Source organism: Sparus aurata, chromosome 4 (genome assembly GCF_900880675.1).
Source record: "Sparus aurata chromosome 4, fSpaAur1.1, whole genome shotgun sequence".
NCBI lineage: Eukaryota > Metazoa > Chordata > Actinopteri > Spariformes > Sparidae > Sparus > Sparus aurata.
This window is the reverse complement of record NC_044190.1, coordinates 11,050,814-11,075,921: the sequence shown is the minus strand read 5'-3', so window position 1 is coordinate 11,075,921 and position 25,108 is coordinate 11,050,814. Positions and strand designations below refer to the sequence as shown.

The window sequence follows — 25,108 nt, the reverse complement described above, 5'->3', positions numbered from 1 at the left end:
ATAGTACAAAACCATGATGTCAGTCACATACATGCTCTCCATCTTTATGTTGCTATGTTGCACACCAGATCTACTACATCGGTGACTTTATGCACTACATTTAAACCACCAGGGCTTTTTCATGACTCTTGATGAAAACAGTAGCCTACAGTGCAATATTTGCAGTATGTATTAGCATTTATGAAACTGCTCTCTCTCTCTCTCTCTCTCTTTTTCCAGGATGGGAAATTCAACAGAGCTGAAGGACTCATGCCAGCAGACCCACCTGCAGTCAAGATTGTGGGACAGTCCTCCTTTGTCGACTTTGGTGAGAATGACAGAGATTTGGTGTTTGGTGTTTGCTGTCATTTTTGACAGACACCTAGTGTGTTTGTGTGTGGAGGTGACAGAGTAACAGACAGATCCCTTTTAAACCTGGCATTAAGTGTGGGGATTTGGATTGTAATTTGACAGACTGAAGACAGACAAAAAAACAGGAACTGACTGTGTCAAAGCTTTTCTAAGATGCTTCAAAAACCTCTGAAAATTGTCTGGAAATAGATTTGTACTGGGCAGCAGTTTACTGAAAAGTGACTTGCCCCTTTTCTGTGTGTGGCACACCCATTCCTCTCCTAAGTCCTTTCAGCTCCCTTTTTATTCAAAGCTGTGTAGCTTCAAAGACTTTCAATAGGACTGTCTGGTCTTTTTGGCTTAGCCGTCTCTACAACACTCTCATCGCATAACTTTTTTTCCCTACACACACCACAAATGCAAGCCCCTTTCCAGACAGGCTAATCTCAAGCGTGCACGCACAATTGCAGACACACACTTCCACAAAACACACTCTGGCCACACACACTCAATCCTACATAGAGCCAGATTTTTCTGAACAGCTTATCCCCTTAAACAATCTTGGCCAGTAGTATTTATTGTTAAGCTCAGCTTCACATTTATCCACAGCAAATCTCCGCTGGCTCTCTAATCTCCAGGCTGCAGCCTGTGCACCACAAAGTGGCCTCTGGTCGCTCTCGTCAGAGCAACCACCTCAGCCAGGCGATGGGCAGAGATGGTGGTGCCCTCACAAGCTTGGTTTTGAATAAAATAACTGTTTGGTCAGTCAATTAGTAAAATCTGAAGGAAAACTGAATGAATAATAATCCTCCTTCTCTCCGCCTCTACTGTCAAGAGGGTCCTAAACAATTCCCTGTATGTCCAATTGCAGTGTAGTTGGTCAGGTGCCAAAAGTAAAAGACTGGTTCTACTGAGCACCCCCTGTGTAAGATGTGGGAGCCTAAGCTTAGTTGGCTGTTCTGGAAGAGTAGTTTTCCTAAGCCTGAGGTCAGAAGTTATTCTTAACTTTAAAGTGAGAATATAGAACTTTTGAGTATGAAAAGTGGCAGTTACAAGGTTATGGCTTATTTATTTCCCTACGTTTATTGAAATATTTGTTCATAATGTTATAAGAAAAGGTACAGAAACAAAAGAGTAATAAAGTCAACGAACTGTCCCAGTAACGTCCCAGCAATGTCTATATAATGTTTGCTAGCATTAGCTAGCATGATCCACAAAAAGCTTTTAGTCATGAAGTCGTAAAGGCTTGGTCCTGGCAGAAAGTGGCACAACAAAATGTGTAGTTGGAGAAGCTTGGTGACGTAGGGCCTACTCCCAAAACTAGTTGGAGATGGTAACACTCAGTCCCACATTCCCAATTAGCAAGCTAGCTCTAGATTGGTGCTTACACTGTTGACACTTATCCATACTGTTTGCAAACCAAGCTTTTTCTATGGAGCAGTTTACAGTCAGATAGAGGAGGGTTAAATAGAAATGGGGGGTGCAATTTAGCAAGGTATGATACATTCTGCATTCCTTCGAGGACAACATTCACGACTGTTAGCTATTAGTCAGCAAACATTTGCTCAATCTCCACACTATTGGAGCAGCTTTATTTTCACCTATGCAGACAATTCAGTAACTGCAGCGATTTCATTGAAATTCACTTTTTTTTTTTCATTTAAGAAATCCACACCCGAATGCAGACAGTGCTATTTAGTTTTGTTTTTGCAGTTGTTTATTTTCTATTATCATTGAGACCAATTTTTTCACATTTTGCCTGTGTGATCTTATCACTTAGTTTGAGCTATGTGCTGTCTTTAGCTGTGTTATGTTCAATGCATTTTTAATTAACTTTTGGGCTTGTGTGTTGCACTCATGCTCATGAGCACACACACACAAGTGTGCACGCTGAACTTCATACTGATAAACACATCCTTATTGGCAAGATTAATCTGTTAATCTCATTGCAGCTCGGGGTGTCCATCAAATATTTAGTGAACAAACTTCCCCTTCCCAAATTGGCAATAATGTATGAGCCAGAGGGGAAATGACCTATATGCTATGTGTGTGTGTAGGGGTGTGTGCCTGTATGTCATGAGGGAATCTGTCTCACAGCGTGTTTGTGTCATTATCTGGCCTGTGTGTGTGTGTGTGTGTGTGTGTGTGTGTGTGTGTGTGTAATTCATCATCTCTAGGGATGATGACCTTTTTTTGTTTAAATCTCGAGCTTATCTCAACAAAAACTTTTTCATTTCTTTAATCCTTTTGTCTTTTTTTATTTATTTTTTATTCCTCCTACGGCTCGGGAAAGTCATCTCAAGACGTTGCCCTCGTTAGTCGAGGATTGAAGCTTTTGAGGGTCACGGTTCTAATAACCTGCCAGATTCCGGGAGAGAGATGCCTTGCAGGATGTAACGTCTCTCTTCCTTCGGTCCCGTTTTGTCTACTTCACTCAGCCCCTCCGCGCCTGTCGCTGTCTATCTTTATTTCTCTTGATCTGCTGTATATCTGCTATCTATGGCTTACTCGCTTTTCACACTCCTTTTCCTTCTCCTCCCTCTGTTCTTCATCTAAACATCTTTCGGTGTCATTGTTATGACATTGTTGCCTCTATAGTTACCCACTATCACCCCATCTCTCTTAATCCTTCTCTTTTTTAGGATGTTGGGGGAAACTTCCCTTTTCACTTTACAAAGAGATTGTTAGTGTTTATTTATAAAACAATGATATCAAGCATTATTTAAAGAAATTATAAACTGTGTAGGCAGTAGTTGAGGCCAGGTTACAGACACACTGTAACAATTAATGTTAGATTTTAATTTGAAACCCATTCTGTATCTGTACTCTGTATCTCTAATTCTCTCTTGTCAGGCAGAGACAAGAAGAAATGCTCTGTGCCAACAAAAGCAGAGTTACTGTTTGTTATGAAATCAATGAGGTTGGATGGGAGACTCAGTACGAGTCAGATGAGATTGGCTCTGACAAGAAATACACACCAAACTGAAAGAAAACTTGCTCTCTCCAGTAAAAACTCTTTAAATATTTTAATGCCGCAAGTCCAAAAGTGATGCGTTTTGGCCTGAAGCAAGCAGTGTTCTTTCCTTTATATTCTGCTGCAGCTGTAACATAAACACACATACAGCTCAAATCAATACAGGAAGAATATGCTAGTCCCTTCTCCTTAGCACATATACAGTATATACTCTCTACTGTAAAAATACAGGTCCAAATCTGAAAAACCAGTCTATGTTGAAGTTGACTGCATGAAAAAGTTAACAAGTTTTGTCACATCAAATGCTACAGAAGTGTCTTTCTAATACAAGAGGTGTTATAAGGAAATAGACAAACCACTGCAAGCAATTTGGAAGTCTGAGATGGCAGTTGTATTACATATAGCCTTTCCCTTTTCCCCAACAGCCAAGCGTCTGCACAGCCGAACAGGGAAACTTATCAGTGTTTCTGTGTTGTTGCATTTATGAGAGCACAAATTTGAGATTTACAGCAGTTCCAACTAATTTTGTGCAGCTGCAAGGAAAGGATGCTATCACGCTTACGCAAAGGATTACCAAGACAGGTGAAGTTATTCAAACATTCAACATTAAACTTGTTCAAGTGCTCTGGTGGGATGAGCAGACAGCATCACATCACAACAGTCTGGACTGAGCTGTAAAAGAAGTTCATGTTTTGAAGCCATGGTGTTAAAATCATAACCTGTGGGAAGGGCATCTAAAACCTCATTTTTGGGGGCAGTCGCCAAACTTTTGAAGCTATCAGATTCTTATCTTATCAGCGGTTTCTTATCAGATGAGCCTTCCTGTTAACGGTAAGGCTCAAAGTAGGGTTTTGTGGTCAATATTTTTTTATAATGTTGATCCTGAAATAACGATTAGGTAGAAATTTCTATTTAATGTCACTGCTCTTCAGAGGATGAATCGTCCTAACTTTGGTGATCCCTTGATCTTTTCCTGTTGCACACTTTTAGTTCTTGGAGAAATGTCAACACTATTGGACTAAATGGCACTTAAAACAACAGGTTACTCTTTAGCTGTGGATAAATGTGTTATATTTGACTCAAACCTCTCTTGCACAGTCACAAAAAACTGATGATTGTATTTTATTAATGTTTATTACAGTGAAATTGTGTCTTTTCCTTTCTCCAACTATTCATGATTCATCTTACTACACTACCTAGTTAAATTGTGCTCCCACTGCATCTGCCTTTCATTCGTGGGTATCTTGGATTTGCAAATATTAAAATTATTCTGCCTTTGAAGAAATCTACCATGCATGAAAATACCAAATCCTTGCCAGCCAGCTGATTGCTTAATAACACATTAACGTGAAAATTAGTGTGTATGTGCAGGTTTTAAAAACACAGGTAAACCCAGCTAAAAGAATGCAATTGACTCCCGTTGCCAACAACAGAAAGCTGCAGCTCATGAACATCGTCTGACCATGAATAACTGATGCAAAAACTAGTTTCAAAATCAGTCATTTGTTGTGTGACTCAATGGCTGTTGTACCCATTCACACTGAAAACAAAAGTCAGATGTTAGTGGGTATTAACCCACTAACATCTGACTAGATAGATAGATAGATAGACAGACAGACAGACAGACTTTATTGATCCCAAGCTGGGAAATTCCGGTGTAGCAGCAGCATTATACACAGAGACAATAACAACACAATGAAATAAGAGGGACAACCTAGACATATTAAATAGCAATAGAAAAAAGTAATATACAAAATGTATAAAAATGTATAAATAAGCAGAGTAATTGTAGTGCAAGATAAAATATAAGGTGCAGTAAACAGATTGTATAAAACCAAAGTGCGTAGAGACTTTGTGTTATGACCAGAGTTTTAGCTGTTATTATTGTACAGTGTGATGGCGTGTGGCAGGAAAGATTTCCTGAATCTGTCCCTTCACCAGCAGAGCTGCAGCAGTTTGTGGGAGAAGGTGCTCCGCTGTCTGTCTACTGTGTGATGGAGAGGGTGCTGATCATTGTCCATGATGGATAACAGTTTATTCAGCGTTCTCCTCTCCACCACGGTCTCAAAAGACTCCAACCTGAGACCAAGTACAGAGCCAGCCTTCTTGATGATTTTATCAAGACTGTTGGTGTCGCTGGCTCTGATGCTGCTGCCCCAACACACAGCTGACAAATGACACTGGCAACAACAGACTGGTGAAAGATCTCCAACATCTTGCTGCACACGTTGAAGGATCTCAGTTTCCTCAGGAAATAGGACTGTTTAGTGTGAAGGGGTATAAGTCATAGTGCTAAGCCATATTTGGTTCTCAAATGGTGGGTATCCCAACAACATCATGTCGCCCTGTGATAGTGATAAACTAATGCTAATGCCAGCTCAGGCATTGTGCTGTGTGGATTAGATACACATGATATTTAAAAATATTGGTCCGCTGATGGAGTCTTGTGTATTTCTAATTTGTCTACCTCCTCTTCTTTTTCTTACCCTCTTCCTCCTTTTCCAGAACTTCGGTCCCAATTCGCTGCTGCACAGCAGCTATGATTTTATTATTACTATTCAGTGTATGTTTCTCTGTGTGAGGCCGGTTTATAAGCCCATTTGATCACTTCTCTCCAGGCTAATTAAAGAGCAGCATCTCAGCTTTACCATAAAACCTTGAATGAATGGCCACAGGGAGGCCGAATGAAAGAGAGGAGAGGGAGTGAGGGGGGTGGCTCACTTCAAAGATGACATGAAGTGATAAAAAAAAGAGGATAAAAAAATGAAGATATGCTGAAATAGCTGATGGGGGGGGAATGAGGGAATGAACAAGAAGGGCAGGACATGATGACAGAGCAACATCACATCCCTGTGTGATCTGGAGTGTGAATTATTTCCATCACACATCACACTTGCAATTGTCACTCTGTCCTTCTACCGTTCCCTCTCTGTCTCCACGGCATTTTCCTCTACATCCTTGTCTGTCGACCGTCATTTCCTACTTTCCCTAGATCTCTTTCTTTGTCTCTGTCTCTGTAATTTGTTAGCAATTTATGATTGTATATCATGACTGCAGCACCAATAATTCGTAAAGACACAGTGATAAAAAGACACTGAAACGCAATTGCTTATTCGCTTGTGCAGTAAAAGTCAGCCTTCTTATCTCATATTTTTTGCAGACCGTCAGATACAGTGCTGCTTTACTGCATCTCTGCCTGCTCTCCCAGGGTTTAGCGTTAAGGCCTCATTCAGTGAACTGCAGAACTTCACATTTGCAAAGTTCATCCACACAGTTCTCATAAACATTTAGTTACATTTTAAAGAACTTTTGGAAATCTCCAGTCATGAAACTTCTCCCGCATCCTCCTTTTGGAGCTAAACTAATAACACCGGCCTATTTCAGCTCATTCTGGGTCTGTCCATCAGTGTGATCAGTTAATCTGACATGTTACTCAATTGTCATTGTCATTAATGAAACCCGTCCACTGGAATGTCAGTAATGAAAGTCAATACTTGCTTTGTTTTTCTGTGCATTCAAAATACTTCCAAGTCAGATGGGGGTGCTATTGTGTGTTAGTTACAGGATTTGTGCCCACTTGATGAAAACCCTTCATGCTTTCCTTCTTTCTTTTGAAGGAACATTAATTTTGGCTTTTCTCAAATTTGTTGGCCTTCTGTTTTTCTAATTGGCCCATAAACAATTTTAGTCCTTCTCATTTTCAAAAATCACTCCTTTTTGCTGGCATAAATGGACCAATCTCATGCATAATTTGTCTTGCCTTTCAGCTGAACCAGTCTGGCCTGTGTCACCAACCCTGGGTTTAGTGCTGTATGCATGGCAAATTTTAATCTAACAACAAGATTTCTTATTAAGTACCGCTTTCAGGCTGAATAAGATATCGTTGTAAATTCTAACTGAATTGCACAATCAAAGATTGCAGATACTGGCCTGTCACAGAGCACACATACCAATGAGATAAATCACCAAACAGTAATAATACATTTGGATTCATTTGTTGCTTTCGCTTGACCGATTTGCTGAAAGTCATCTGCCTGAGTAGAGTCCATATGTCTAAGCTGGAGGTATATGTGTTCATGTATCTGTTCAGGTGTGTGTGTTTGTTCATGGATGCATACGGGAACCTTTCCACACGCCAGTGTTTGTGTGTGAGCAGTTCTTTTTCCGGCACTAGACTCTTAATAGATGCACAGCATATGCCAGACAAAACAGGCCCATCTGCCTTATCACTGAGGTAATTGCATTTTTCAAAGTGACAGCGGCCGATGCATAATTCATCATTAGGTAAAGCACAACGAAGTCCCACAGCCAAGTGTGTCAGTGAGCTTCACTGCAGGTAGGATGGAGGGAGGCTGCTCGGCGACCAGCAGCTCACCAAGATATGGAGATTTAGCAGACAGCGAGATAGGAATGTGTTTGGAAGTGATATTTAAAATTGGAGCGGCTGTCATCATGCTCTGTGTATGTCAGTGTGAGTATGTGTGTGTGTGCGTGTGTGTGTGTGTGTGTGTGTGTGTGTGTACGTGCAGGTAAGTCGGCATGTTAACAGGACAGCCTATTTCTCTCAGCTCTCCCCTCAGGCGTTCCTTCTCCACTCATCTTTTTATATTGTGCTACATCCAACCTGTCCTCCTCTCCCTTTTGTCTGCCTCATTCTCTCCTCAACCACTGCATACCTTTCACGCATTCTTTTCCTTTATTTCCCATTGTATTTTTTCTCTTTCACTGGCTGTCTTGTCATGTTTTCAACCAGTACTTTCTCACTCGCTTTGCGTTTTTCAGTCTATCATTCATCGTTCTCAGTCTCAGATTTCCTGCAGGACTGGGTGTACCTGTGGAACAGACATACTAAAGTGCTCCTCAGCAACTTAAGATCAGACTCAGATATTTAAGCAGTATCACATAAAAGCAGCCTTCTGCATTTGTTAAAGACATCCCTCCAGACCATATTAATGATGCTGCAATGGAAAAAATAAAATCTCTTCATCAAACACCATTTTGTGATATCCCCCACATTCAGACATATTCCAGTCCATATGCAAATGACCGAGTCTCCTGGGTTTGCAGTTTCCAAGTTCAGATATTAATTTGCACATTTTAATATGTAATTTAATGCAAATTGCAAAATACATCTGACACAAAATTGTCCTTCATTGAAGGTAAAACCTCCATCTTCCTCTTATTATAATGCCTGCTGTGCAGTAATTATGCATAAGTACGGCTCTAAATTATAAGGGACCGCCCACAGTGATCTACACATTTATTGGCACTTATTTTGAATTAGTGTTTAAGTATTAACAAATTGTGTTATTTAAAGGGAAATCCAAACCGCCATTTTGTGTTTGCAAACTGTAAGGCACAAATATCCCAGGTGCTTCTGGACAGTTAAAGGGGCTACATAGAGCACTGAAGATCAATACATTCCCAAATTTTGATTAATTTGTGGGAACAAGATACAATTCAGGCCCACGTCTTAGTAAATTTCTCCGCTCACGTGTAGAGCCAGGACTATGGGACGCATCTGTCATTTTTCCAACCTACCTCAGAGGAAACCAAGCTCGCTTCCATACAATAAAACCCTCAAAGGCATATGCTTTGTTATGCTATGTTTATCCGACCACACATTAGACAAGACTTAGATTGGAATCATAATACATGCCGGAGTGTTCTTGTTGCCAGGCCAATTGCAACGTAAATTCCTATTAACGTCATTGATTGTTGATGGGCGATTAACACACGTGTGTTCTGGCCCTAAGCCTGCTCCGTAGTTTGGGAAACCAGGAAGCGATGCAACAATGACGTTGTGAATGACAAGCAGAAACAAATCTCCTTGAGGAGGAGATAAAGATAAATTGACAGCCCTAAGAAAAACACAATTTTATCACTTGATGATTTTGGTGAAACTGAATTGTATAAAAACAATCTTCAGTTTTTGCCTGTGGGTACCTCCAGCTGCTCTGCCTCACCTGTTGGTGATTTACTGAGTTTCCTTGTGGACAGATAGCCTTACTTGTTGCAGAAGTAACTTCTGATTGCTGCACACTGTAGCTGTGGTTAGCTAGTTAGCTTTATTAGTCATGCAGCTAGTAGCTATATATGTGTGCATTGTTCTAAATCCAACTGGGAGATGATTTGGCATGCTTACCAACACGGTCAGCAGTTGGGAGCTGCAGCAGTTGCTTTAACACAAGGAGGCAATTAAGGTACTTAAAAACTCTTTTTTTTTTTCAAAAACTCCAGATTTTGAGGCATATGTGACAGGTTTTAAAAGTAGTTGCCCTCCATCAAGTTCAGATTTTCAAGTGATTCCATTTGAAAATAACCTCTTGTATTTAAATCACTCTGGGCTTGTGGAGGGGCATGAATAATTTGCCTGGTGACAGAACTCTGAAGTTGAAAATTGTGTTTTATGTGTTTTAAACTTTTCTTTTTTCTTTCTCTTTATGACTCACTGACACCTAAGTCATGTCAAACACATGTCGCCCAATCTATTACACCCATCGCAGGCATAATTGCAGAAAGCTCACATACCACACACCGACCTCTGTCAGATCACAGGTTTGAAATAACACTCAGGCTTCTGGCAGCTTCTCCCCATGTGCTTTGCATATTATGATTTGCATTGTTATTGGTGCTGCGTTGTTCTCTATGAATGCCAATGTGTCACAATGCATATCTGCAGTTCTCTCTCGTAGTCTCTCTATCGCTCATGTTGTTTTCTTTACCCATTTTCTCTTCTGGTTTCTTTCGTTCCTCTGCCCCGTCCTTCCCCAGGCCTCCCCACTCGTCACTGCCCTCTCCTCGTTTCAACCCCTACCTGCAGTTTCCTCCCTCTGCGAGTTTCTCAGCCAATCTTCATCACACCACGCATAGTCAGCAGGAGGGAGAGAGGAATGGCGGGAGGGAGGGAGAGAACGATGGTGAATAAAAAGGAGGAGGGATGGACAGAGAAACAGAGGCATTACGGCTGAGAAGGGAGTAATAGAAGGAGGGAGAGAGAGTGACTGACAGAGAAGTGAGCTAGAAGAGGGGGAAAAGAGGGAAGGAGGGTGAGATGGGAGACGGGTGAAGGAGAACATAACGGGACTAAAAGAGAGACAGATGAATAGGTAGATGAAAGAAGGTATTGATGAAAGAAAGGACGGGTAGGACAGGGGATGTGTGTGTGTGGCAGAACTGACAGTAAGCACTGGAGACAGAATGCCAAATAACAACCTCTGTAGGACTGAATTAGCACTCATTCGGTGTCTCTCTACGTCTGCCTGTTTCTTTGATTCTCTCCTTACAGTAGCTCATCAGCATCAACACATCTCTGTCTCTATCGAAACTCCAGAAAACCCTCAAATGGTGCAGGAGACTCACTCATATTCACTGTTTCAGTTTGTTTTCATCACACCCACACTAATGCAGTCAATGAGTATGCCAATGACTGTTTATGTTTCCAACTATTACAACACGTTCTGCACTAGTTATTTGCAGCACTCCTGCAGCCTCTGTCAGAATGTCTACTAACTGAAGTGCTGAGAACAAAGACCGGAGATTGCAAAATTTGTGTTGAAACAAATTTTAGTATTGTGCTTCTGTAAAGTAAGAGGACTTTTGAGAGGACTTTTAAAGAGGACGTGTTATGATTAGTTTCCAGGTTCCTAGTAGAATACGTTTCCATACTTTGATATTCAAACAACAAATTTTTTTCTCAGATGGTGCATTGCTGCAGCACCACTTTTGACGCCCTCTTAAATGCTCCGTTTTAGCTACAGAAGGAGACGACTCTCTCTGTTCAATCTTCGGTGTGGGCCAATCAGAAGCAGAGTGTCCAGCCATAGCAAAGACCATTCTGACTGTTGCTTAGACAATATTCACAGTCTATGGACATCAGACTTCACCTCAAGTGGTTATTTGTAATTTCAGTCCTCTAAATAATCTGTTAATGAATCAAACAACTGAAAATATTATGATGGCAACCACAGTGCAACATTGGATGTACATGTCATTTCATTACGTTGTGTGTTACCTTTGAATAATGTTGAAAACCCACAGTTACTATTTCTCTTTGTCCCTTTTCATACCAGAAAATAAATATTTTGTCTTTTCACTGATTTGAAGGCTAGTAACACTGTATTACACTGTCAGTGGGAACAAATCCTATCATAATGTTTAAGTACAATATCATTAATTTGTCTTTAGAGACAAATGATGAATATCACCTGCATATTGGGAAATTTATATTTTATCCTGTATATTGATGAAATTATAAATGGAGCCAATAATATTAAGCCGAGTTGCTTTCACTGACTCAACAAGCACAGTGTTAACTGTTCACAATCAGACACATTAGGTGACAGTCGTATTGCAGCATTACGAGCCAAACATGACATTGCTGGTGTGGACATTTATTGATATTTTACACATTCAGGGGAAGACAATATGATTTAAATTTCAAATACATGTCCTGCAAGGTTTCCAGGAGGAGAGAAAAGTCTACAGGTTTTTAACACCACAAATCTTATTGGAATATTAAATAATCCAATTTTGCTCCCTGCATCTTAGCCTTTCTTTCTCTATAGCATGCATGCACTACAGTTTATGGTTAATTAAAAATACTAAAATGTAAAATGATCAGTTATCGTATTGCCACTAACCATGAAAAACAGATAATAAGTGATTAGTGGTGTTTCTGTCCAGTTTTTTTTATTATAAATGTCCATTTTCAACAAATTCCTCTAACATAATTAAACAAGTATAATCACCTTATATCAGTTTAACATTCTTATGATTTTAAAATATGTAACAGTGCCATAAAAAACTTGTTTGCATTCTATATTTTGTCGTGCATCTCCTTATCTCTCACCTTTTCTCCCCGTCTTCCTCAGTTGCCCCTGACAGCCATATTGGGTTTCTCCTCCTCCCCTGCTTTGTACTGTCATTCATCATCATTGTCATTCACTTTTCCCCTTCCACATGGCACAACATCTGTTTGGGAGTGGTGCACTTGCCCTGTTGAAAGGGATTCAGACAAACAGTGCGATGAGAAGCCTGGAAGCAGTTTCACCTCTTTATGTCTGGTGTCAATTTCCGTGCCAACGGCTGAACACAGAACGTGTGTGCACTGTCTTTATGAACTAGCCAAAAAACTTCAAAAGCTGTGCAGAGGTTTTTTTCTTACAGACTTGTCATAGCTAGAAAAGGCTAGGTATAAGGAGTAACAATAACAATAGGCTGTTCTGTTGATTAAGTGATGAAATAATGGTTTTAGCTCAAGTCAAACTCTGATTATGAATGTTAATGTATATTGAATTGTGGTTTTATGTCATATGGTATACACTGGTGTGTGTGTGTGTGTGTGTGTGTGTGTGTGTGTGTGTGTGTGTGTTTTATCTGAAAGTGAGTGTGGTGGACTGAAGTGTTGTGCTTTGAAGAGCTGGTGTTTTGATTTGGTGACTCTGTTCCCGTTTGTGCATTCAGTGAAGCCTGCATGGCAATATGATGATAATAATTAATAGCGATGGAAATCAGTGGAGAAAATGATCCTTCAAGTCAGCTGATATTATCAAAAGGCATCAAAGAGACGAGTGCCGCTCGTTTGCTCGTAGGAAACAAGCAGGTGTTCCTGTGATCCGGCTCACATGTGGGGAAAAAAAAGAATGGCACCATTTTCTTTTGTTGCCAGAAGCTGCGCTGTGCTTTGAGTTGCTTCCAGAACAAATCCAAGGCATTCTGAAGGAATGGAAATATTAAAATAGTTCTGTTTTAGAGAACAGAGGATCATGGTTCAAGCTGCTTCCATCCAACATTTCAGCTTCGCAATTTTAACTCTCTCTGTTTCTGTGTCTGGCAGATGGTGATGGCTACCAGGACCACCTCCTCCCTGTGTGTGAGGATGAAGCTTGTCTACACAGTGCCATCTACCTGGCCAAGCCAGGCTCAGGGAAGGTACATAACACACACACATGACCCTATGACACTTGACCTCATTCAATGGATTACCTTGATTTTCCATTCAGTCAACCACTTTTTAGGTTCAGAACTCTTTTTCTAAGCCTTTACCATTCTTTGTGATACCACTCCACTGTTTGTACTCATCCTCTGCTCAGATCTGTCAGAAACTACTTTAATCATTGTAACACTTCAGATTTCTTCCAGTGTATGTTAAAAGCACACATCGTATAGTAAAGAGTTTAGCTAATGAAAAATGTATGTCCTCAAACAGTATCTCACTCATCATCCCTCAAGCAAAACTCTGACTTACAAACAGAGATGTAATAAATGTCACAAGATATTTGATTTAGGAAGATATACAATATAAAACGGTGTGTTTGAGCTGAGAAACAGGGCGCTCCAGAGTGACGTGTTCAGGATAGAACATTTCCATTGCAATGTTTAGTTTACGTGCAGTATATCGTCAGCGTGTATATTATAACTGTGTTTAATATAGAAGTTTGATACTGATATGTGAGAGGAAGATGATGAAATGTGAGTCGGTGCTAAAGAGATGAAACAACGATTAATGATCCAGTCAATTGACATAAAATTAATTGGCAACTGCTCTGCCCAGCCAAAAGAGAAATCAGACACATTGATATTTCTATGGACCACCTTCAGCTTGTGGCGGTCCATGGGAGAGTCGAGCTGCCTCGTAGAGTGTTCTCCAGCACATCCCAAAGATTCTCAATGGGATTAAGATGCTGTCTTTGCCAGTTTGGGAGACATCGCCCAACCCTCGTTTTAGCTTTTTAAATGTAAAATTTTGCTGGTGACTACAATGTTGACATTTCAGCATCTTTCGCAACATTACTCTCATTACATAGAGTACAAGGGAATTAACAGCTGTACGGTAATTGTTCACTGGGTAAACCGCCATACTGCTGTGTAATGGCATAGGCCAATGACTCTTGTCAGAGTTTCTGACTTGGAATCCATCTTGGATGACCATTTGCTTGCACTTTTCTGTGTTGGAGAGTTCTTTCCCAGTATAATGGAATGCAGCATTAAAGAAGAGGTGATTGAAAAGGAAGTGCAGTTTTCCTTTTCACACTTATTGGACTCTACCATCCACTCTGACTTCTTCTACCTTTAATAGTTAGGGAGGATGGTAATTGCTTCCATGACCAAAAAGGGGTCTCTTTTCAGCAGATTATTTATCTGTTCATGCATTTTTTATTCTGATCAGAACAATCTCATTAATACTATTGTCCTTTATGTTCTTTATGGCTTCGCTCCTCTCTGCATGGCTCCATTTCAGTGTCAGAGCTCCTGTTTCTCAGCATACTGGCTGTCTATTTCAAGAGGACATTGAACACGTGGCTCACTGCGCAGGGACTCTGGCTTAGAAAGACATAGGGGCTGATCTAGTAGTGATAGATGAACACACACATTCAGTCCTGTCCGATTAACATTCAACTTAGAGAAGTGAATATACGTTTACTCACCGTTGTTCTTACACTCACATGAGCACACACTTCTCTGCTACCGCCGCCACCGCCACCGCCACCACCGCCACCGCCACCTACGTACCATCTTGTATAAGTCTTTTCAGTTGCATCCTACCATTTGGCAGGAGACTCCACTCCTTTTTCTTGCTTCCTCTGCTGCCAGAGAACTAGCTTCCACTTTTTATTTTCAGTCCAAAATAGAAATATTACAGGCTTATCTGCATGTCCGCCCCCACACACGTGCACAGAAAAGACACACACACAGAGACTCACTGATGCACGCTCCCTGTGGACATGCCTTCTTTTGTTTGCCTGTCAGCGGCAAAAAAATGGAGATTGAAGAGAGAAGTGAACGGAGTGGTGTTGAAAGAAGGGGAGGGGAGGCAGGGAGAGGAGGACTTATCTGCACTGATGGATGAAGTGAACACATGTTGTGTTCTTTGTCACTGTGCGTTTGAGAGACAGTCATCACTGCCACATAGAGAGACAGGAGGAGAGGGAAGGATGGGTGGGCAGAGTGTGGAGGTTATCAGGCTCTCTAGGCTTCTGTGTTTTCATGGACTCGTGATAATAATATGCAGACATACTGATGAACTTTTCCACAAACGTGCAGTTTTTATGTTAATCCACATCAAAGTTCTGATCACATCAATTCAGTATTATTTTTGGCGTAAACACTCCCAGTGCCGTGGTTATTCTTGATCTTACACCAGGTGTGTACTGTAGGGCTGTGTGCATGTGGCTCCATTACAGTGGAGCAGCTAGTCAGCAGATGTCTCCTCTAGGGGTAGCGGCCCACAGAGAAAATGGAGGGAGTGATGTAGAAAACAGAGGGGGGGGGGAGAATGAAAAGAGAGCTTGATGTAGGAAAGGAGAAATATGGAAAAATAATGGAAGGGCAGAAGAAGGAGGGGCTGGGAGGAGGAAGGTGAGGCAATAAAAAAAAAGCTCTTTCTGTCGTCTCTTCAGAGGGAATAAGAGCAGGAAAAACAGAAAAGAGGAATGGAGAACGAATAAGACAAGTGATATGTACACAGGCAAAGACATGATGATGCCTTCGGGTGTGCATAGAAGTCCCGCTGAGTAGAAACGAGTGTGTGTCTGTAGTTTGTCTCCGAATAGCAGTTCAGTCCTTCTGTCCTGCGGTCTCAGCCTGAGTTCTGCCTCTGCAGTACCTCTGCAGCAGCTCCAGGCCGTCAGCTCACAATATTGAAGGAAACCACAGGGGTCTTCAACAATCTCTCTTCACTCGCTGCCCTAACAGACACACACTGATCAAGCCTGCTGTTCTACTGTGGACCTCCATTTTTGTACCTCCACATTCTATTACACAATTGGAAATTACTGCAGAGAATAATATAATTTTATGTCAAGCCCAGTGGTTCACACAGGTGGTATTTGTTTGATTATTATGTAATATTAATTAAATTACTTTTTTTAATGCATGTCTTTTGTTTTATATGTCCTTTTATAATTATGTCTAAACACACAGCCAGTGCACAGTATCTTTCACAGTTAACTTGGAGATGGAATGATGGGTAGTTAAGTTAATAGAAGCAAATTCTTGAAACCTGGTGTCTGAATTTATTTAGTTTGTTTTGTTTTCCCTTGTTTTTTAATGCTTTGGTTTTAGATTCGCCAAGCTTATCATATGATATTACCAAGTAATTATATGTACTAAAGCTGTGACTTTGGGCTCTGTTAAAGGGATATTCCGGTGTAAATTTAATCCATGGTCTAAATCACCGTGAAACTGTGTTAGACTCCCTCTCGAGAGATCAAGTTAGCAGACCGCTAATTTACGGAGTTTTATCAACCTCAGAAACGACCGCACGACAACAATACACTGCAGTAAATGGATCCAAATATAAACCGCCACCAAAAAGCCACAAATAATGCTCAGAACAGCACCAAACTTCAGCAACAGTACAAATAGGGTCTCAGCACATAGTCCGGGGCATCTAACCTCCGCTAGCTTAGCTGGATTTCTATTGGGAAGCTAAAAACAGATTTCAACTCTCTTCCATCAGCTTCTGGGTCGGGGAAGTCCCGACGCGACGATTACCGAGTGCGGGTAAGAAATGCTGAATTCCGTTCTTTTCCCTGTCCGCTCTCGATAATAACTGCAGAAGAGTGGTAAATTTAGTCAGCTTTTCAGTAGAAATCCAGCTAAGCTAGTGGAGTTGTAGTGCCCCAGACTATGTGCTGAGACCCTAAGTTAAATAATAAAGTTGGTTCCCAAATAGGTACATGGCATTCTATTTGCTATGATTTAGTTTTATCATTTTTCTTAAGGAAATTCTTACTTTTTTTTTTTTTTTAAATGACAAAGAAAGAAGTGTCTTTGTATATCTTTCGCTGTTACGCCTGTCAAGTGAATAGTAACAAGCTACTGTATTTTAGTTAGGTGGATAGAAAGACCTCCTGAACATCAGTAAAACACTGCAAGAACGAGCATTTTTAGTAAAAGAACTGCAGAAGGCATAGACACTGAGTGCAGGCTGACACAGCGCTCTCCCACACTGCTCATCTAGCATCAATGAGTGAGTGACCCAAGACGGCTACTGTTTGGCCACAGTTCACATCCCCTGGCTCTGTGGCAAGAAGAAACAGTCAGGAATTGATTTGCTTTGAGGATATTGCTTTTGTTCTTCTGTGCCAACTAATATTTACTGTATTTTATGACAAAATCCAAGAAATCTCCAAACTAATGCCTTTCTATCACCACAAGACCTCATAATGTAGATTATAACAACAGCGAAGGTGACATGACCACAAATCTATATCACTGTATCTTCTTTTTTAATGTATAACAATTATAAAAGGAATATTCCACTTAAACATGTTTATGTCCCTTTTCACACTGTTGCCAGTGTTAGGGAACGTATTTTCAGAAAGATGTGTTTACTGTCTTCATTAATCAGGTCTAGGCTTATCTGAGGTTTGAGGGGAGTAACCTGCCTGATAATGAAGGTTAATTAGTATATGCAATGTAGCTTATTGTCAGAGTTATACAAGGGGTAGGATTACAAGTCTCAACAGTACTTATCTGTGGAAAAATGTACCCAAGTACAATAGTCAGTGTACCACAGGGCTTGTCTATCAAGTACATTTTCAGACAACAGACATACATACAGGAGAGGATCACGCAGCAGAAGGAGATTTTTTGTAAGGTCAACAACAGAGCCAACCTAGCTGCGTTGCAGTATTAAGTTCCAAAAGTACAAGGTTTCCGTTATCTACTACTCTGGTTGTTAAATTGGATTCAACAGGCACAAGTTAAAGAATTTTTCTTGACTGTCAGTTAAAACTGAATCCTTCTGCATTACATACATTCTACAATAGACACTAGTCATATCCTGGCACAGTTGGTGCTAGGTCCAAAAGGTTTCCTTGCTAAATACACAGTAACCCATAGCAATGGTACATTTTAGAGATTCCAAGTTTGAACTCTGTAACGATCCACGCTTGCATTTGAGTTTTGAAGCGTATCTTGTATTTTAAGTTGCTAGCCCTTGTTGAGAAATCAGTCCAAATAATAGGGTTAGTTGTGGGAACATCGAAAATAAAGGTAATCCTCTGGGTCTTCACTTCTTCAGATGGGGAGAGTAGATGAAGACATATTGGTTCTTGAACACAATAAAGGAGAACATGGGGTGCCATGTTTGTGTTACTGTAGTTGGCTTGGCATGAACACGGTTCTCTGCTACTCCAGTTCTATGAGTATGCTTGCAGCCCTCTAACTGCAAGTTATCACAGCCAAAATAGAGCACAATATTTTTAATATGCTGAAAAAAAATTCTGTGCAAATGTTTTTTCTCATTGGCCATATGGCTAGTGAATGTTAGAATTTTAACAACATAATAAAACTGGTATGTGAACCAGCCACTTTCACATTTTCTTGAATGTGGCTCCTCTGAAATGTGTTTTGGTATCTTTTCATATTTATTGTGCAACACACTTTCCTTACCTATAAAACAGATACAATTAAGTTACCAAATTCTGTATGTTTTTTTGTCTGCACATTTCTGTCGCTTATAAAAACTTCCCATTTACACACATGCAAAACACACATTCTACCCCCATGAAGAGCATGCCAGCTGCCTACTGTTGCTGCCCAGACAGTGTAAGGGCAGCCAGTGTGAGTCAGACAGCCTCCTCCTCGTCATCCCAGTCAGCTGGTTAGTCAGTGGTCAGAGAGGTGACACTGGCAGCAGGTAGCAGCGTCTCCACCCTGCTCAGCTGACACAAAGACATATGGTCGCGCTCCCTCGCTGGTTCTGACACTTGCCCTGCGCTGTGCAATGATTTCCGCCGAGTGGAAGATGGAGCCCTTAATCTCACATTCTGTGTTGTACTCTCATATCAGATTTTGGCAGAGATGAGGACTTGAGTCATTGTGACTTGGAATAGAGTCAACTCAAGGCACTGTTTTAATGACCTGCTATTTGACAGAAAATAAATTACTTGAGATTGACTTGGACTTATATAGTTATAGACTTGATTCTTGAGTCATAATGGCTTGTTTCAAGTTATGTTTTTACTTTTTGTCTGTCACTATTTCACTGTTTGAAAGTGATTCCTCTTTTTAGATTGAGAAGAAAATAATAATTAGATAAGCTTTTATAAAGTTTTTTTGTATTACAGTTATTTCATTGAATACTAATGAATATAATACAAATGCATTTGTTTTGATGGGAAGCGACTTGACTTTGGACTTCACTTGCCTAAACCAAGGACTAAACATGACTTGACATACCCCAGAAAAAGAAGAAAAAGACTTGGGACTTGAATCACATTTCTAGATTTGGGTACATGAACTTAATGACTACAAAACAAAATGCATTTTTTAGATTTCCCTGCCCCAACATACCCTTTGGAATCACACTTTGCTATTTTGATCACATTTAAGATAATGTTTAAAAAAGCAGTTAAGTTCCATTGGCCCTTGGTATGTTAAGGTGCTTACTGAGAGAAAACAATTGCTGTTTGTCAGAACATGTCATTGAAAATGCTTTAGTAAAAGATTGTGCGCATGTGAATTATATTTTGGGGTAAAATCATAACATACATGTAGACCCATAGTCATATAATTGCCAATGATGATTGTAATACTGGCCGAATGTATACTTTACTAAGTTTTAGTCGTGAGCTCTTCTCGCCCACTCCTCCGCTGTTCAGTCCCATGCTGTCTTTTAGTGCCAGCTCTAATATGATGAGTATTACAGTCATTATATCGCTCGGATCATAAAAGCCTTTGCTTCATTACACGGCTGTTTTTTCTTTTCTTTTTTTTATCATTTTATTGCTTTGGACAGCCTCGTTGTCTGTCGATGTCGCAGCACCCTCCCACATCACCCCGTAAAACCCCACCACCACCTACCATCCCCACCGCAGGCCGCCCACATTTTAATTTCTTGGCCTAATGAAGCGGGAGCTCTCTCCGCCAAGTTGAATCAATGGGAGTCTGCAAGCATGCCGTCGGTTTTTCACTGTAGTCATCAGCAAAGCCAGGAGAGCGATTTTATGTCAGGGGGTTTTGTGTTTGTGCCCCTCGTTTTTTTTGTGTGTTTCTATATGTGTGCTTTCGTGTGTGTGTGTGTGTGTGTGTGTGTGTGTGTGTGTGTGTGTGTGTGTGTGTCTCTTACACAGTCTGTGTTTTCCCGCTGTTTGATAAAAAGCTATTTGTATGCGGGATCCTTCCCTACACTACCATTAAAGGTATCAGATTCCCTCGCAAGCACAAATCCCATCATCGTCTTCATCTCCATTAACTAGGTCATTTGGATCACTGCACACACAACTCACACTCAATTTAGTCTTAATATGTTGACATTTGAACCAGTCAATGTCAGTATTGAGTTATTTAGACTTAGGAGCTGTTTGACTGGAAGGACGTTGGGCCACAGATTAATCTGTAGAGACACACACTTGACATTATTCAAATTCTCTTCTATATTTAGTGATTAAATGTCAAAACCTCCACAGTTACGACGAAGGAGTAACTGCCTCATGATTTATTTAAGCTGCTCCTCTGTCAGGTTGGCTATTCATTGTAGCTTCTCAGATAAAAAATTATAAGATTGGATTAGAGACCTTTAATATCCTCACTGAGGCCCATATGCTTTCCCTCACAACCCACACACAAATCAGCTGAGCAATGAAAAACAAACACAGGGCAAACTCTGTCTGATCTTACTGAAGCGCCGTATTGAAAAATGTAAGTGCTGATCTCAAGACTTCCACTTTGCCATTGCGCTTTGTGATATCGTCTGCTAATTTACCACAATTAGTTCTTGCATCATCTGTTTTTGTTCTGCCAAATGTTCACACAATATGATCATCATGTCATTAGGTCATGTTTGACAGACGCAATCAAGCTTTTTACCAGGAAACTATAAAATGTTTTAAGTACTGTGTTTAAAAAATCTGTTAAGTTTGATTTGACAGAGCTTGATTAATTACTTTTGTGGCAGGCTTAATGTTTAACTCCTGCTTGATTATGCCATCCCTCTGTTATATTTTTGATTAAATGTATGCACACAAGTATACAGTTTGCATATGCGTGTACTTTTGATCTCATTATTTGTAGTGTTTGTTTTTGTTTGTTGTCTTTTTTTTGTTTTTTTTGCCATCCTTTTCCCTCAACCTCTGCTATTCTCCCAAGCTGTCTTAAGCTTATGGACATTTATTTATGAATTAAAATGTAATCTCTACCTTAATCAGCAGCCCACATGCCATCATATAGTCTGCAAATGTGTCTCTTTAAACCAATGCATGAGACACATTGGCATTTTTGTGCCGTCGACTCGATGCTGTTGGTATTCTCTGTGCAATTCCTCACTCCTCCTCTAATCAGCGTTAGAAAAGAAGCAACAGACAGTGCACTGATTGCCTCAGGGCCAACAGCAGCACAGTGGTCTGCTGATAAGGCTGCCGGCCAGCAAAGGCCTCACTCTGTCCTGAGAGAGAAAGGCATGGTAATGCTGAGCACAGACCAAAGGACTGCGGCGTAAAAGATAACTCACCTGTGAATTAATGTGCCTTGCAGACTGAAGAGCAAAAAAAAAATTGCAGACGTAGTTGCTATATGAAAACCTGAATAACTTCTGACATTGGAACTAATGTGTAGTCAATGCTCATTAGATCAACATCTTTCCCCATTTCAAGCCTGGACATCTTGAATGGCAATATTCTTACATATTGCATTTTACCTCCAGTAGATAATGGAATTTTAGTCCATCAAACTGAACATCGACTAACCAAACTTTGAAGTTCTGCTTCAACAGACCTGACTTCAACACGCATCACAGCGTTGTTACAAAAAAGAGGTGAAAATTAGTGTGTCCACCTAGGTGTCATGATTCTGTCACTGCAGATAAATACGTGTGATTACTGCAGAATCATTCGAACTGAGAATTAATGCCAATTATACCTTTTCCCACTGAAGACAGAAGCCAGATTAGTGGGTTTTTGTCAAGTGTGAAAGAGGTAATAGTCATCAAAACCACTCTTGTGTTTCTCTTATTTTTTCTCCTCTTATGTCTTTGATCTCTTACTCAACCGCATCTTTGTGTTGGACAGCGTACCATTATGTTTGTTCCTGTCTACCATTGTGTTTACCGGCCACAGATGGGCTGAAAGTGTCCTCTCTGGTCCTCACTCTCTCTCTCTTTTCACTTCACTCTCTGCCAGCCACAGCACAGTGGTCATTTCCTGCACTCCCATCCACTCTGGATGGGAGTAATCATAGCCAAGCTTTACACCCATATGGCAGGCCATCAGCCTCTTAAACCGCATTGCAACATCACTCGACGGTCATTTAATGAGAGCTTGACTCAGCAGCGTCATATTAAAGGTCCAAGCTCGCTCTCATGCTCTGAAAAATATTCAGATATCTTGGTGTATCTTTTCCTTGCTTTTATGAGACCGTTTGTATGTAGAGGAACATGATCACGATAATCCTCAACTCACTTCAGCCTACTCCAAGTTACTCCATGTCGAAACCTAAGAACTTTAACTGCCATATTTGTGTCGTGAGGTCAAAAATGAAAACTTGGGTTAAAGTTTGATTCAATTTTACATCACATTTTGATGTAATATTCAAAAGCCCTGTCCTTCAAAATAAAATAGTGGAGCAGAATGTTTTGCTTGCCTAAAGGGTAAAGGATGTTAAAGTTATTCGATTAGCTTTTGCTTAAAATCAACAAAAATGATATGTATAAACAAATGTAAATGAAATAATGGATAAGGATCTCACTTGTGTTTTTCTTCCAAATGATGAATGTGAAAAAGTGGTAGAATGTTTTCTCATATATTTTTTATTGTATTTTATCACAGCGTATCACAGGGAGCTGAATGAAAGATGTTGAATTGTTGTGGTCTCATCATGTCCCAAAATGTCTAGTGGTTTGAGTTTGATTACGATGCTCATTTAGGGTTAGTTTTGATCAGCAATGGTCAACCATAAATCATAAGTGTTTTTAAAATGAATTTGTCTTAGTTTGCCATTACTTCGGACTGGCATTCAAACACTGGTTTGGACATAGATTACGATGGCAACAGTAGAAGCTTCGTACCATTTGGCTTAGCCCTTGTGAAGGTTACTTAAGTTGTTATATAGCAACCATATCATTAACATGACCTACCACCATGTCTGCCACCCCTACAAACAGGCCCCAGTGTCTGCCTCTACATCAGTACCTGTGTTCACATCATGTGCACAGCTGGTTTGGAGAAAATTTAAATTGTTGACATCAAGGCTTGTGTGATAAATATTTCACTAATTGGTAATTGGCTTCAGTTTTCTTTCTCAGCCATGCTGGTCATATTATAAGCTATTAGTGGCAGTTCTGGTGAGTGTCTCTCTGGTGACTCACTTCTGCACCTGCTCTCTCTATTTAACAGTAATGAGTAGTTTAAAGGTCCAGCATCTGGCCGCACACACACACACACACACACACACACACACACACTAATACATAGAAATGTTTCCAAACTGGTTATTTGGCGTAGTTTTGAGTCTTTTTAGAAAACCAGAGGAGAATAAAAGACTTCTCACATGTGTGCAATAAAGCATGCATTACTCTAGTAAAGCTATAGTTTGAATTTGCACTCAGTGGCCAGGTAAGAGGGACACCTAGCTAAAATCAAGTCTTTGAACACTTACCTTTGTAAAGGCAGGATTTATTGCAGGACTGTGGCATTAAGCTGTATTAGATTTAGATAGATAACTGGCCAATAGGTGCATTTGACATGTGTGGCAAGACCTGGCATGTAATTAGACTGTCAAAGAGTATTAATGACTGTAATTATTTGATTCATAATTGCACCAGACAGAACAGTTCATGTACCGAACTGAACATCCTGTACTTAATACATGCCAGTCATGAATTGCTGTGAATTGTGTTAGGGTTAGGATTAGGGATAATAATGCTCTCTCTCTGTCCCTCTGTCTCCCTCTCCCTTGTAACACCTACCTGTTTTGTATTATATGTAATTCACAGGAGTCCACTGGCTAACAATTCATTGTGAGGACAATAATGTAAGCAGGGAGACCAGTCGCTGGTTGGGACTCCATAAAATGAATTCCCTGGGAATAGATGGGCTGTTACAATAAACCTTTCTCCAGCAGAATGAAATGCAATAGCTCATTTTTCTGTTGCTTTCACCATCATCTGTTGGAATTGTACTGCTGGAAGAAAAAGACATTATAACATAAATAGAGAGTCTAGGCCTAAACCAGTGATATTATGTTGGGAGAGTGATGCTGCTGTTAAGTGAATTCAGAGGTGATAAGGGTCTCTCTGGTGTGCCGTTTGTGTTTATGCAGTGTACTACGTGTTCCTCTGTAGTTTGACTTTATTTCTTCCGACTACATCAGTCAATAGCAGTATTAGAGCAAGGCCCCCTTCAGGGCCTTATTACCTCGACATTTGAGATCGTCAACATCAGGGAAAGGTGCCTCATTTGTGTATGGTTAACAGCATGGGAGGGCTTCTTCAGCTCCTGCATCTGATATGTAAAGAGAATGGCATTAAAGGCAAGAGTGCAGACTACGAGTGCTGTAGTTTATCAGGCTAAATGGCAATTATAACATGAAATTTGTGTTTTATCTTGTATTTGATAACTTGTTTCCCTTTATATTTTGCTTTGTTTTTGTACAGTTTCCCCACATAGGAAGTAAGTTGCTTAATTGAGGATTTACAAGTCACTTCTAGCAAATTAAGTAATTTGCTTTTTACTTCCCAAGTAAATCATTTTCTTGTGAAAGCTTACTTACTTAAGGAGTCTTAGTTTGCACTCAGGGTAATCTCAAAGAAGATAAATTGTTATAAGGCGGGCAGTTTGATTGGACTTCAGTCATATTATT

The 25,108-nt window shown here is 40.3% G+C and overlaps 1 protein-coding gene across 1 annotated transcript in view; it reads left to right on the top strand.

Annotated features, from left to right (window-relative positions):
- itfg1 (integrin alpha FG-GAP repeat containing 1) overlaps window positions 1-25,108 on the top strand; it is a 140,421-nt gene that overhangs the window by 36,753 nt on the left and 78,560 nt on the right. Inside the window, exons 8-9 of the mRNA XM_030414566.1 lie at window positions 220-307; window positions 13,143-13,237. Coding sequence (XP_030270426.1) covers window positions 220-307; window positions 13,143-13,237 — 183 coding nt within the window. The remainder of the gene's footprint in view (window positions 1-219; window positions 308-13,142; window positions 13,238-25,108) is intronic.